Source organism: Grammomys surdaster, unplaced genomic scaffold (assembly GCF_004785775.1).
Source record: "Grammomys surdaster isolate TR1022 unplaced genomic scaffold, NIH_TR_1.0 578, whole genome shotgun sequence".
NCBI lineage: Eukaryota > Metazoa > Chordata > Mammalia > Rodentia > Muridae > Grammomys > Grammomys surdaster.
The window spans coordinates 32,309-47,797 of record NW_021604997.1 but is presented as its reverse complement, the minus strand read 5'-3'; the positions used below and the strand labels follow the sequence as shown (position 1 = coordinate 47,797).

The 15,489-nt window shown below is 36.3% G+C and overlaps 1 protein-coding gene across 1 annotated transcript in view; it reads left to right on the top strand.

Moving 5' to 3' along the window:
• LOC114633330 (bile salt sulfotransferase 1) overlaps nucleotides 1-14,439 on the top strand; it is a 32,565-nt gene extending 18,126 nt beyond the window's left edge. Inside the window, exons 5-6 of the mRNA XM_028781918.1 lie at nucleotides 3,730-3,907; nucleotides 14,225-14,439. Coding sequence (XP_028637751.1) covers nucleotides 3,730-3,907; nucleotides 14,225-14,337 — 291 coding nt within the window. The 3' untranslated portion in view covers nucleotides 14,338-14,439. The remainder of the gene's footprint in view (nucleotides 1-3,729; nucleotides 3,908-14,224) is intronic.
• The last annotated feature ends 1,050 nt before the right edge of the window (nucleotides 14,440-15,489 follow it).

The window sequence follows — 15,489 nt, the reverse complement described above, 5'->3', positions numbered from 1 at the left end:
TCTCTCTCTCTCTCTCTCTCTCTCTCTCTCTCTCTCTCTCTCTCTCTTCTCTTCCCTTCCTTCCTTCCTTCCTTCCTTCCTTCCTTCCTTCCTTCCTCCCTTCCTCCCTTCCTTCTTTTTTCTTTTTTCTTTATTTCTTTATTTCTTTACTTCTTTATTTAATTCATTCTTTCCACCTTTGTGACAAAAGATGTCCATAATCTGGTGATTTCACTCTGATCACTTTCACATTCTTATAGATTTAGGAAGTTTCCACTGTACTAGAGTTCAATAATACCTCTCAAATATTACTTAATTTTACCTGTATTTCCCTGTACTCCCTTCTACAACTGCCTGCCCCTTCCCCACTCCCAACTGTTTCCCTCATCCTAGCTCTTGCACATCTGTTCATAATTTGTTGTGTACATTTAATGTTTCGATTACTATGTGCTCAGAGGTCTTTCTTTTCTAGTCCAATCAACTTGATGTTCTGTATTCTTCATGAACTTTGAGAGGCATCTCTTTCTTTAGGTTAGTATTTTTTTATAATTTTGTTGAAAATATTTTCTGTGCCTTTGATGTGAGTTTCTTTTTATTCTTCTATCTCTATTATTCATACATCTGGTGTTTTCAAAATAGTGACCCAAATTTTCTGGATATTATGTGCCAGGAGTTTGAAATATGTAATACTTCCTTTATTGTATTTATTTCTTTTACTGTGTCTGCAATACAAAAAGGTCTCCATTCTATCCATCTACTTTTGTTGAAGAATGCCTCTGAGTTACTTGTTTGAGTTCGTGGAATTTTCAATTTGAGATTTTCTCATTTTGTGTTTTTGGTATTGATTCTATTTCTACTCAGGTGGAAATTAGTTGAATTTATTTCTTTCCACTGTTTCTTTGTGGTTTCATAGATTTCTTTAAGGGATATATTCATTTCCTACTAAAAGACCACTATTATATTCATAAAAGCTGATTTAAGGATTTTTCCCTTGTGCCTCAGATATGGTGAAATATTCAGGGCATGCTGTGTTATGATTGCTACGCTCTAGTAGAGATATATTGTCCTGGTTGTTATTGATTATGTTTTTACACTGGCATTTAGGCATCTTAGATTAGGAATACAATAATTCTAGGTGCTGAAATCTGATATTGTCTTTATTGGGTGGAGTTTTGTGCCCTGGATTTGTTTTATTTTGGTTATCAGGAGAATGAGCTGGCTTTATGTAGCCTGTAGAAACTACATTAGGTTACCAGATAAGATGTGTTTATTGGTTATGGAATAAGGGAGGTAGAAATAGAGATGGGTTGGGCTCAATAGAGGGATTTCACAAGAGGGAAGAAAGCAGGGTGTTTCACCAGGATCTGCATAGTCAATCTCCTTGGAATGGGGACATATAATGAGGAAAGGCTAAAGCAGAAGGTTTGATAAAGCAGTTTGGATGAGACTCAGGTATTGAATTTGAAGAATGGTCAAATAGTTGAAATCTGACAGTGTAATTTAGTTGCTTCCCTTGTAATAACAGGCGTTGGCTTCCTCAGGAGTGCATTCTGGAGTCAGAGGCTGGGGCAAAGCTATTCACTTCCCAAAGTTTCGAGTTCTTTTGCAGAAATAAGAATGAGACTGGGTAGTTGGAGTTGGAGATATTCTAGGAAATGTGAAGATCAATCTGCAGATAGCCTATCTGTTTTCCTGGCCAGAGTGGTCAGTGAGTTCCCAGTGAGTGCTGAACTTGGAGGCTGGGATAATGCAATGAGTTGAGGGAGCAATATTAGAAGGGAAAGACCTTTGGACCCACTAGAGAAGAGAAGTGCTGCATTAAGATTTCTGCTGCAGAACTAAAGATGACTTCGGCATAGGATCTGGAAAAGCAGGGGAAAGGTGAAAGGTCTGTTGTCAGCATACCTGCTTCCATAAAGGGATTGAGAAAAATAACTGTTAATAAAAAAATTAAGCACAATCAAAGAAAACAAAAAAGATGATTTGACCTCTTAGTGTTATCTCTCAGGAAGCAAAAGTTTACATGTAAAGACAAAACTTTCATCACATTATTTTTTCTATATGTTGACTCTTTTATTTAATCTTCCTGAAATTCAATTTTCCCTAGGAAGGATTGCTGCCTATCTGTCTGCTGCACACTAGTGCAGATTCCCATAAGGCACCTTTCTGACAATTTAACACATGATTGTCAATTATTGACATATTTGTTTACTTTCCTATGAAATATTAGGTGTAAATGTGATAAATATGTAAAAAATGTTTCAAACCAAAAAACCCTCATGAGTCCAGGGAGAGGGCTTTTATTTAAATCACAATTTTTGGTGTTCTAAGATTTTGCCTGGTGATTACTTTCTCCTAGGATTAAACTAATTGTTGTAGTACACAGATATTCTTGCAACAATTAGAGGTCTGAGACCAAAAATAAATTGTGATTTTGATTCCCATCTCTGCTGTAACCTGAGATGCTTACTCAAAACAATGTCTCTGAGAAGTTCTCCAAGTAATAAATATTGAGATAATTATTATAAAACTCTTGTAAAGCTGTATTGTTTTCAGTTAGCTTAAGCAAAGTGTATTATCTAGCATAAACAATAATCTATTTGAGGTCTTTGTGCACATTCCTTCATTTGCCTTGATCATTGTCTAGCACCATTTCTATAAGTTACTTTAAGTGTCCCAGGGCAGGATATGTATGATTGTACATACTTTCAGTGCTGGCACATGGAAAGAAAAAGCCAGATAGATGAATCGCTGATCTCTGTGAGCTTGAGATATATTGTTCTCCATAGAAATATCCATTGTACAATCCAAAACTCCAGAATGAGAGCCAGTCCTTTTTTTCACCCATTGAATATTTTATTTTCATTTCAGATATTATGTCCTTTCACCATTTCTACCCCAACCGAAAAGCCCCCCATCCCATCTCCCCTACTCTTGTTTCTATCATGATGTGCCCCACCCACCCACTCACTCCCATCATCCTTACCTAGAATTCCCACACACTGGGGCATCCAACCATCATGGGAGCCAGGACTTCCTCTCCTGCTTTTGGCTGACAAGGTCATCCACCCCTACATACCCTGGAAACATTGGTCAGTCCCTATGTTATCTCAGTTTAGACCCTGAAAGCACTTGTGGTTTGGTCTTAAGAAAAGAATTCTGAGTATACTTAGTGACTGTGTTGGCACATACCTGTGACCACAGCACTAGAGAGAATTGGGAAGGAGGGTCTGAAGTTCAAGGTCATTACAAAGTAAGTTTAAATTTACCGTTGGTTCTAGGAGCCACTATCTGTAATGTTTTCTTCTACCTAAAAAGAAGCCCCAGGCTCTGCTTCTTTTTAGGAAATAAAGATCAGCCATATTGCAAGCCCTCTAAGTATATAAATGTTGTCTGTGAGTCCTTCTTGCCTTTGTTCCATTGCCCTTTTTTGAATAAACTCCATTCACACTATTTCATCTACTGATGGTCTTTCTTCACATCCCTTTTCTTATCACCCATCCACAGATCCCTTCTCTTTTTTTTTTTTTGAAGATTAATTTAGTTAATGTATGTGAATACACTGTTGCTGTCTTCAGACACACCAGAAGAGGGCATCAGATCATATTACAAATGTTTGTGATCCACCATGTCTTCTGGAAGAGCAGTCAGGGCTCTTAAACTCTCTCCAGCCCCACAGATCCATTCTTTGCATCGGTTCTCTCAGGGCTCTCTGTTTATTGCCCTTATTTTTGTTTCTTCTTTGTTTAGGATACAAAGGGAACCATAAAGAAGATCTGTGACTTTCTAGGGAAAAAATTAGAGCCTGATGAGCTGGATCTAGTCCTCAAGTACAGCTCCTTCCATGTCATGAAAGAAAACAACATGACCAATTTTAGTATCATCGGCAAAGATGTGATTCCTAATGGTATGAACCTCATGAGAAAAGGTAAAGGAATTGTCTAGCTTCATAAAATGTCAGAACATGTTAAGGACTCTTTGTGCCAATGAATTTCTAAGTAATTGGAATGTACTGGTAGTCACTGCTCATCAGTAATAGCTTCTCACAGACTCTAGAAAGTAATGGTCTATGGAAAATATGTAGGATTTTTCACTGTGAAAAGTTGATTTATTCTGGGAGACAATCTTGAGATTGGACATGGTTATGTCAAATAACTTCAATGAAAAATGGGGAAAAGGTCATATTTCTGAGAGACATTGTTAAGTTCCCTGTATCAAAATCCTCAATTCCAAAATATATGAAGTTTAATGCAGTAGGCCAAATATATATCTGAGATGATAACCACAGAAGCACAAAAATTACATTAACATCTGGAAAAATGTTGTAAAGATCAAGATTGCTGCCCCAGAATAGGCCAAAAGTAAACCCGAAAAGGACTACAAAAATTCTATAGTGTCAAAATCTGATGGTATTTGTCAACCTAAGTTTACTTTAGGTTCATGATCTTTCTCTTCATTCTGAATTGTCTCTCCTAGAAGGGGAATTTCAATCCTCTTTATTTCTGTGCCACTCCTCTATGCTGGGAGCAGATTGTGTGTGTGGTTTCATAGCTGTGCAGTTAAGCGGTGATTTTGCTAGCATGAATCAGATTTTGAGCCTTTCCCAGACCTGATAAGGTAATGATAGGTGAGATGGAACTCAGAGTAGAAGAAGGAAGTTTTCAAGAATCAGATATTTAACAATGACTAAAAGCATTGGTTTAAATGAAAGAAGTAAAGAGTTGTGGGTATAATTTTCTTTACCCATAATTTAAATGATTCAGCCTTTACCTTCATTCCTCCTCTCCACTGTGTGTTATTTGGATACTAAGAATATAAGGATATCAGGAGGTTTTATAGGTAAAATGAAATCAAAGTAATTACTAGGTTGAATTTAATCCAATACTCTTAGTATCCTCAAAGTAGGAAATTTTGAATCAGATTTAGGCATAATGATATGTCTCTACTCACCACGAGAAAACTGGTATCTAGTCACTAAAGGTCAAGTCCTCTTTAAGCATAGACTGCTGTTGCCATATGCCCTCAGATTCCTGCAGCCCAGACTCTGTGGTGACATATTTCTCTACACTAGAACTGAAGGTCTCACCTAAAAGAAGTGGTCTGTTCCTAGAATTTCTAAAATGAATCAGAATTTGGAAGAGAAAAAACAGTATAGCAACAAAAAAGTCTGTTATTAAATACCTAAAGGAATGAAGAAGCCCTGCTAATAGCAAAGGGATAAGGAAACTGACAAGCTAAAGCTTTAGTAGAGACACATCAGAGCAGATGGAATAGAAGTTAAGACAAAATTCCATGAAGAAAATTGTTTCTGCTTTCCAGCAAGATTCTCCTAGGATGAAAACATACTTGGATTAAATCTCTTTCAAATAATACACTATTTGCAATGTAGCTTAGATGATAGGAATAATCCATGCATGCATATATTCATTCATACATACATGCATACATACATACATGCATAAGAACAGTAATTATAATATAGTTCTGTGAAAATATTGATCAGACTTAATAAGTCTTTTGTAGTTTAATTATCATAGATATTTTATGTAGCAAACTTTTTTTGCATTTGAAGAAAACTTTTATTCTTGGGGATTATTTTTCTTATTCTAGTGTAGCACATAGCTAGCATGCCATGTACCTCTGGAAACCAAGTCACTGATGGGGGACACCAACGTCCTTACCCACTTGTAGCAGTACTTCATAATAGGGGATGATGAAATGGATACATCTGGAAACAATTTTGAAAGAAAAAATATATATAGATAATATTTGTTTTCTCAATTCCTATATCAGATTGGTTCCATTTCTTGATTCTTAAAAAGTATGAGCAAATCAAAGATTAATTCTAAAACCATTTTCATTGCTTATCATTAGATAACCTAATTCCCTAAATTATAAAATGTTAAAAAGCTGTACTAAGTGGGAGAGTTGCCTTAGCCAGGAGACATAAACTAGACATATTTTCCTGTATCCTCTAAATTTTTTTTCTTCTCAAGATACAAGTAAAATACCTTTTTTGTCTCTGGAGACCTGCTTTGTCAACATTACCTGGGAGACTCAATCATTCAAGTAGATGAGATGAATCTAGTTTTAACTTCCAAGCAGTAATATTTGACATGCAATTGTAGGCATTGTAATTCCATATTTAGACACTGAAGTAAGTGCATACTAGAGAGATGATCACTCTCAATCAGCCACAATTTGGTTAACAAGAATTTTATAAAGGCAACAACACAATCAAGACATGTGTAGGAAATGCCTTCTGACAAACCTCAGCCTTGATTACTTCACAGTGAATGTTTCCTGGACACAGTACTTGAGCCATTAATTATTTTCACTTGTATCATCAGAAGACTTCCTTGTACTAGTCTAAAATTTAGATTTTTGCCTGAAATTACTTATTTATTCTACCCTAAGATTTAGATTCCTACCTGAAATTCCTTCTTTGTTCTAGCCTAATGTCAGATTACTGCCTGAAGCCTACTTCCTTGTCCTTGGCCAATGTCATATTCCTGTAATCAACCCATTTCCTTGTCCTTGGCCCATGTCAGATTATTGCCAAGCAGCCCCAAAGGCTTTCTCCCTTCCACCCTTTTTATTTCATTAAGAAGACTGACCCTGTCTTAGGTCATTCTGACAAGAATGGATTCCTTACTCATCATGGAATATGCATTATCAAAAGCAATTCACTTCTAACTTAGGTTGGTAAGGCTGTGGGCAGAAACTTGCCTGTCCTTGGCTTGGCAGCCTGTTAATCCAATAACTCTGTCTGGGGGTACATTTTCAGGTTCAAACCATGTACTTGGCTGCCAACATGTTGATGTTGTTGAAGAAAATCCTTAACACAATGGGCAGGGATAAAATATTCCCAGGATGAAAAGGGTTAGCATGGTCAAACTATATATGCCATTATTATAGCTTGACAAAAATAGGAATATTGACCTCAGTCCATGAATAATTTTATCTGCACTATCTACCATATCAATGTTCAGCAGAGCAACATTCTTGAAATTTATAAACTCTGTATGTATCATTAAAAAATCCAGAGAGGTCTTAGAATTATTCCAAATATACTGCATTTATAATTAACTTATTTCTAATTATAATGACTACCACTGTAAATTTTAGAACTAACGTGAATCCAATGGTATTTCACATGACACTCAAGATGGCTCCTTATCCACAAATTCTGAACTTCCTTCCAATAATTTCAATAGGATAAAGAGCATCAAACTGTTCTCCTAAATGCCTATCTAAATCTACTGGTATATTCAACTCATTAGTAACATCTTTGGCCAAATGACTAGCAAAAGTAGGTGTCTTAACTTCTTGTGCCACAGCAACTGCAAAAACAGTAGTGGTAGAAATGAATGTAATTAAAGCTGTTATACCAGCAATAATCAAGCCTACTCCCCTCTAGCTTCTGCTTAAAGCCTGACAAATTTCTTCCAATACTTGCAAGCTATTTTCAGAATGCCAAGGTTCTGTTATACTCAGGGCACTAAAACAAAATGTGAATGATAGACCTCCATAACTGACATGCCAGATTTCAATTCACAAATACAATTAGAAGGTGTACAATCAGTGCAACTTGCATTAAATACTGTAGAAGAAGCAAAAGTATTTTTAACTTGATAATTAAAAGAGCCTTAACATATATGCTAACACCTGTTTGAAAACCAGATCCTGCACCAAGTATATCTCTTGCTAACATAACATCAGAGAGAACTGCAGCTAATTTCCATATATGTCTCTGAAAATGTCCAGAACCAGACATCCAAATAAAGACTTCTAGACCAGTACGTGGTTGAGTCTGAATAACTGGTCACATTTAAGAAAAATACAAGACGCATTATGACTTCTCTTATTTTTTCTCTGTTCCAGAAGATCTAAGAACTTGAGGCAAGGCAGCTTTTCCCATCAGGTATATATGTAAACAATGGCGGGTCAGGAACTTATTTCCAATAGAGCTTCACAGTCACTATTGTCAGGGAACTCAGCAAGCTCACAGGTGAGCATGATTCTTTGTCCTGGCATCTGCTTGTCTTACCCATCACTCTGGCAGCCACTATGCTCCTTCATCATCCTGCAGAAAAAAAACACAAACGTATTTCTCCATATTTAATACCAGATCAGGAGCATGCCTTATTCCAGTAAGTAGATCCTTCTCTTTCACCCATGAATAATGCTTCCTAGTTGTAGAGCATCATAGACACTCAGCAGAAAGTTCCTTGGCATCCAAATTAAACAAAAAACAAAAAACAGTAAGATTAAAGTAAATTTGTGGTGTACCTGGGTATATCTACCACTCTTTATTTTATGAAGATATTTCTTTAAAGATCCATGGGCCCATTCCACAGGCTCTTGTTGTTGACAATTATAAGGAATCCCCATAATATGGGTAATGTTAAATTGCTGCTAAAGTGTCTCAAATGTTTAACCCACTTAAAAAAGACCAGAACCAAAAGGTTTTAGTACAGAGTTCTGTCAGACCTTATAAGAATACCTAATACCAATTCCTTATAAACTATTCCACAAAATAGAAATGGAAGGAACACTACCCAATTCATTACATGAAGCCACAATTATGCTCATACATAAACCATACAAAGACCCAACAATGAAAGAGAATTTCAGACCAATCTCCTTATGAATATTGATGCAAAATTACTCAATAATATTCTCACAAACAGAATCCAAGAACACATCAAAACATGAATCCACCACGATCAAGTAGGCTTTAAACCAGGAATGCAGGGATGGTTAAACATTTGGAAATCCATCAATGTAATCCACAATATAAACAAACTCAATGAAAAGAAAACACATGATCATCTCACTACATGCTGAGAAAGAATTTGACAAAATTCAACAGCCCTTCAAGGTAAAAGGCTTAGAAAAAAACAGGAATTCAAAGTGAATACCTTAACATAGTAAAAGCAATATACAGCAAATAAGTAGCCAATATTAAACTAAATGGGGAGAAACTTGAAGCAATCCCACTAAACTCAGGGTCTAGACAAGGCTGCTCACTATTTCACTATCTATTCAATGTAGTATTTATTGTCCTAGACAGAGTAATTATCCAACAAAAGGAGATCAAAGGGATAAAAATTAGAATGGAAGAAGAAAAAATATCACTATTTGCAGATGATATGATAGTATAATTCAGTGACTCCAAAACTTCTACCAGAGAATTCCTAACCCTGATAACTTCAGAAACGTGGCTGGATATAAAATTAACTCAAATAATTCAGTAGCCTTCCTCTATTTAAAGGATAAGCAGGCTGAGAAAGAAATTAGGGAAACAGCACCCTTCACAATAGTCACAGAAATGTAAAATAGCTCAGATGAATCTAATCAAGAAAGCCAGAGATATTTTTCACAAGAACTTCAACTCTCCGAAGAAAAACAATTAAAGAAGTTCCCCAAAGATGGAAAGATCTCTCATGCTCTTTGATTGGGAGGATTGATATAGTTAAAAAAAATGGTCATCTTGTCAAGGCCAATCTACAGATTTGATGTAATCCCCATCAAAAATCCCACTCAATTCTTCACAGAGATAGAAAAAGTAAGTCTCAAATTTATTTGGAATAAGGAAAAAAAACAGGAGAGTGAAAACTTTCTCAACAATAAAAGAACATCTGGGGGAATCACCATCCCTGACCTCAAGCTCTGCTACAGAGCAATAGTGATAAAAAAAACAACCCTGCATGGTATTGGTACAGAGACAGGCAGGAAGATCAATGGAATAAAATAGAAGGCCCAGAAATGAACTCAGGTACCTATAGTCACTTGATCTTTGACAAAGGAGCTATAACCATACAGTGGTCAAAAGACAGTGCTCTCAACAGGTGGTGCTGGTTGAACTGGAGATCAATATGTAGGAAAATGTATATAGATCCATTGTTATCTTCTTGTACAAAACTCAAGTCTAAGTGGATCAAGGACCTCCATATGAAACTAGACCCACTGAAACTAATAAAAGAGAAAGTAGGAAAGAGCCTCGAATACATAGGCACAGAGGAAAATGTCAGAAGCCATAATAGGACAAGCTAATAATTAGTTGGTGATCATCCTGAAATGGCTTGTCTTGGATTATTATATAATCTGTGACAAGTAAGACCTTATTCTACAAGGCTGTAAGAGACTTATTTTACTAAAGATTCCTACTATTAATATGCTTCTTCTATTATTATTAAACATATGTAATTATCACTAAGTAATAATACACCCCTTTGGAGCCAATCTCTGTAGATCCACAAACATGTACTGTCTTGTGATAATGCTATATAGACAACTAGATGATGTATTAAGTCTTAATGATGATCCTTTAAGAATTCCTAAAGTTATATTAATGAATGTTAAGCTATTTTATACTGGTACTGCTATTAGGTCCTTTTCTGATAGTCAAAACTGCAATAAGAACTCTGACAGTCTCCCAAGTGTCACCAGGAATTTGCTCTTAGATAGTATCCAGACTTTCTCATTCCAAGAGGTAAAACAATTAACCAAATTTGACTAAACAGGAACTCACTGTTTATTATAGGTGCTAGGACAGAAGGTAAAATATTGCCTGGGTTTATCTATACACAATTTCACTAATTTCTTAGTTATAGTTTAAATCTTCAGAAATCCTGTGGAGCTAGACAGGTGATGGATGTTTAGCCAGATAATTACTCCTAATGAATATGCATTTAAGCATTCTCTGTTGTAAACTTCTATTTCAATTTATGATTTGATTTTTGATGTGAACTTGTGATGAACATTGAAACATGTGATCATGTATTCTGAAAGATGTATAAGTACTAAAGAAAAAGAAAGAGAGAGAGAGAGAGAGACATCCGTCCTTTCCTTTCCTTTTCCCCTGCCTAGAATTTTTCCCTTAGAACTTTTCCCTTATTAGAATTTTTTCCTTTTTCCTCCTTAGGACTTTCCACTTTTCTCCTTAGATAGCTTTCTCAGGAAACTTTTAACACTTAACAATAAACTCTATAATAACTTCTGTTAGTGTTTTTTTTTTTCCTGCTACATCAGACTAGCAGGCATAAGAACCCAGGAGTTCCTGTTGAGACAGCACAAAGGCTATTTACTTAATCCATTGCTGTTTTGGGATGACGTACTATGTGCCAGAAGCTGCAGTTTCTGGACTCAGAGGATCACAAAAGGGAGGTCAGATACAGTAGCAAAGTAATAAAAGATAAGTAAACTTTTATTATACAGGAACCCTAAATATGTTGTAAGACCAAAGTCTTCCACCAAATGTCTTAAGATCAAGACTTACCCCCACCAACACTCTTCCCACTCCACTACCATAAGAATAGACAAGAAGGAGAAGATTCCTCCCAAGGCAGGTCTGGCCCCTGGCAGGGAAAGTTCCTGAACAGGACACCAATGGCTTATGCTCTAAGATCAAGAATTGACAAATGGGACCTCATAAAATTGCATTGCCTCTGTAAGGTACACCATCAATAGGACAAAGCAGCCAACCACAGATTGAGAAAAGATTTTCACCAATCCTACATCTGATAGAGGCCTAATATCCAAAATTTACAAAGAATTCAAGAAATTAAATTTCAGACAATAAAATAACCCTATTAAAAGTGGGGTACACAGCTCAACAAACTATTTTCAACTCAGGAATATCAAATGTCCATGAAGCACCTATAGAAATGATCAACATCTTTACTCATCAGGGAAATGCAAATCAAAACAACCACAAGATTCCACCTCACACCAGTCAGAATGGCTAAGATTAAAAACTCAGATGACAGCAGATGCTGGGGAGGCTGTGGAAAAAGAGCAACACTCATCCATTGTTCGTGGAATTGTAAGCTTGTACAACTACTCTGGAAATCAGTCTGGAGGTTCCTCAGAAAATTGGACAAAATATTACCTGTGGATCAAGCGATACCACTCATGGGCATATACCCAAATGATGCTCTAAAATAAAAGGATACATGTTCCACTATGTTCATTGCAGCCTTATTTATAATAGCCAGAAGCTGGAAAGAACCCAGATGTCCTTCAACAGAGGAATGGATACAGAAAATTTGGTACATTTACACAGTGGAATATTACTCAGCTATTAAAAACAATGAATTCATGAAACTTATAGACAAATGGATGGAACTAGAAAATATCATCTTGAGTGAGGTAAACCAGTCACAAAAGAACACACATGGTATGTACTCATTGATAAGTGGATATTAGCCCCAAATCTCAAAATACTCAAGAAGAACTCACAGACCACATGAAGCTCAAGAAAAAGAAAGACCAATGTGTGGGCGTTTCAGTCCTTCTTAGAAGGAGTAACAAAATACTCACAGGAGCAAATATGAGATAATGTTGTAGAGACCATCCAGAGACTGCCCCCCCTGAAGGTCCCTCAAGATGTAATCATCATATACAAATACTGTTGTGGATGTACACAAGTGCTTGCTGACAAGAGCCTGATATACTTGTCTCCGGAGAGGCACTGCCAGAGCCTGACATATACATAGGCCGATGCTCACAGCTAACTATCAAACTGACCACAGGGTTCCCAGTGGACATGTTAGAGAGAAGATCTGAGGAGTTGAAGGGGCTTGTTGCCCCATTGGGAGAGTTACAATACCAACCAACCAGAGCTCCCTGGACCAAAACAGATAGCCTTGGAACACACATGAAAAGACCCATGACTCTAGCTGTATTTATAGAGTAGGATGGACTTGTAGGAAATCAGTGGGAGTGGAGGGCCTTGGTCCCTTGAAGGCTGGATGTCTCAGTAAGGAGAAATTCGAGGGAGGGAAAGTGAGAGAGAGTGGGTAGGTTGGGTATACCCTCATAGATATAGGAGGAGGGAGGATGGGTTAAGGGATTTCCGGGGGTTAGGACTGGGGAAGGGGATAACATCTGAAATGTAGATAAATAAAGTACCCAATAATAAAAAAGAAAAAGAAACAAACAAATAATGGAACTGGCTACATTTTCTTTAATACAGCCTACAGAGTATTAAAATTAATTTATGTGATGATACAGAAAGACAGTAATGTAATAAAGAAAAGCATGACTTCTATTGTCAATCTTTTTGCATCACATTCACATCTGCATCCATCATTATCATGCTTGGTAATATCTGAAACACTAATTTTTCCTCATCGGCAAAATAGGTACACTGGTACACTTTTTTCATGTATTCATGGATTCATTAAAATAATCACACACTGAGTATGGCCTATATGTCTGGCACTGTTTGCAAAACGAACCACACAATAATTTAAGAAACACGTTCTTTTTAAACATATTAAATTCATGTTCTGTGTGTATATCAAATGCAGAAGTGCATGGAACACATCACAATGAAATAGCTGGAAAATAAATCAAGAATGGGGGCTGATGGATTGTAAACAGAGGAAAGACAGAGAAGTTTACAGTGTCACTAGTAAAAAGGCAAAGACCAAAAAAAAAAAAAAGGCAACGACCAAGATGTCACTATATAAAAGATATTTGCCATCTGGGTTGAAGGACGACACAAGAGAATGAGAAATTGAACAATTTCTAAACCTTAAACTGAAGACACAATGGAGTGAAATGGTAAAAACCGATGTATGGTCAGAAAAGACAGTTCTATAAAGGACAGGGACTCAAATTATACAGGTCTTCATGCATCACAAAACAGCATGGCTGAGTGAAACAGAAGTCTTGCAATGTTCTCAGCTGGGAGTGGCTGTGTGTATCTCATGGGAAAATCAAGACAGCTGAACTACTGATCATAACTGTGTGTATCTGTAGCACTCATGTGAAACCACACACACAAAAGTAAAAGCTATTTTAAGATATTATTTAAAAGTTGTCTGCATGTTGTGAAGAACTTCTATAAGTAAATACTAAAATATAGACAAAACAATTGAAGTCAGTTTGGATCATTGAGAGGATAAACACTGTTGAGTTGGATAGTGTGATGGAAACAGGTTAGGTAAAAAGCAGGAATAATCTGGATGTATAAAAAGGTCAAGCCAGTGTTGCTTTTGTTAGATTGTGTAGTATATAGCTTGGAAGAGGAAAAGGTGGGACATAATTTCCAGAGAGGGAGAAGTCTGTTTTAAGATTTCAGGAATATAGAAGGTTTCTACAGAAAATTACTGTTTGTTCTTTTAACAGTGTGCTCTTTATCAAACAGATGGTTAGAGCACATGATGAGAGGAGCTAGAGTAGTGTTAAGACCATTCTTAATCCACCTTTGTACTTGATTCACATTTTCCAGGCACAACTGGAGACTGGAAGAATCACTTCACAGTAGCCCAAGCTGAAGCCTTTGATAAAGTATTCCAGGAGAAAATGGCTGGATTCCCTCCAGGGATGTTCCCATGGGAATAAGTTTTCAAAATTTTAAATATTATATGAACACTGATGTTTATGTTCCTGTTGTTCAATATGCAAATAATTGAATGTGGTCATAAAATAAATACTGTTGTGGAATTGTGAAGAACATTTTTTTAAAGCATAGTGTTACTAATGCTAGTAGTAGCAACAGTGGTGGTGGTGGTAGTAGTATGTATACCTTTCTGTTTGTTTTGCCTTCAGAGGTGAGAAGAATGAATTACTCCCATGGGACCTGAAGTTGTATGTAGCTATAAACTTCTTGTTTGGGGTCCTAGAAACTGATCTCAAGTCCTCTGCCTGTGGAATACAGTGCTATTAATATCTCTCCATCTTTGTGAGCCATTTCTTCAGCCTAGAATCATGGAGTCTTGTGTCATCAAATATTTTATACTTTGATTGCTATTTTGTTGTATATTATCAGCAAATTCCAATTTACTTCATAGAATTCCAACTTGAAAACATTTTATTTTTATTTAAATATGTCATTTATTTGGGGGTTTTGTTTACTTAGATCAGACATGACAAATGTTTCTACATGTGAAACTATGGAAATTAAATAATTATTAATCAGTATTTGTGTATTTATCATATCATGCATGAATACAAGCATAATTATTTGCTGAAGAAACATGTATGTATATGTTTAAATGTTTTCATTTTCCTTTTTTCATTTATTTATTTATTCACTATATATCCTGGTTCCAGCTGCCTCCATCCTCTCCTCTCAAATCCATACTTAAAACTTCCTCCCTCCACGTCTGTTCCTATTTAGCTTAAAGAAACTGAGTACCTCCCACTCTGAAGGGCAAGAGAGATGTTCTGGAAATGTCCTGGAAGTAACCCTTTAGAAGAAATAGCTTTGATGTATTTGAGGTGCAATCAAACACTAAGCTGGAATGGAAGGTCCCAGAATTTCAGCATCCGAGAGCACAAACCTTGTCAAGCCTGTCTTCCTTCTCCTTCATACTGCAATATATAAACCTTACAAGTAACACATAGCTCTGTAATGCCATTCATATGGAAGGTGTGAGGAGCACAGATCAGTTGATGAAGATCAATAAAGAAAGAAAAGTGTCTTTCCTTAGAGGTTATTTTGATCATATAATCAAACTAAGATATTAATTTCTATTCATGCGGTCTTAAAGG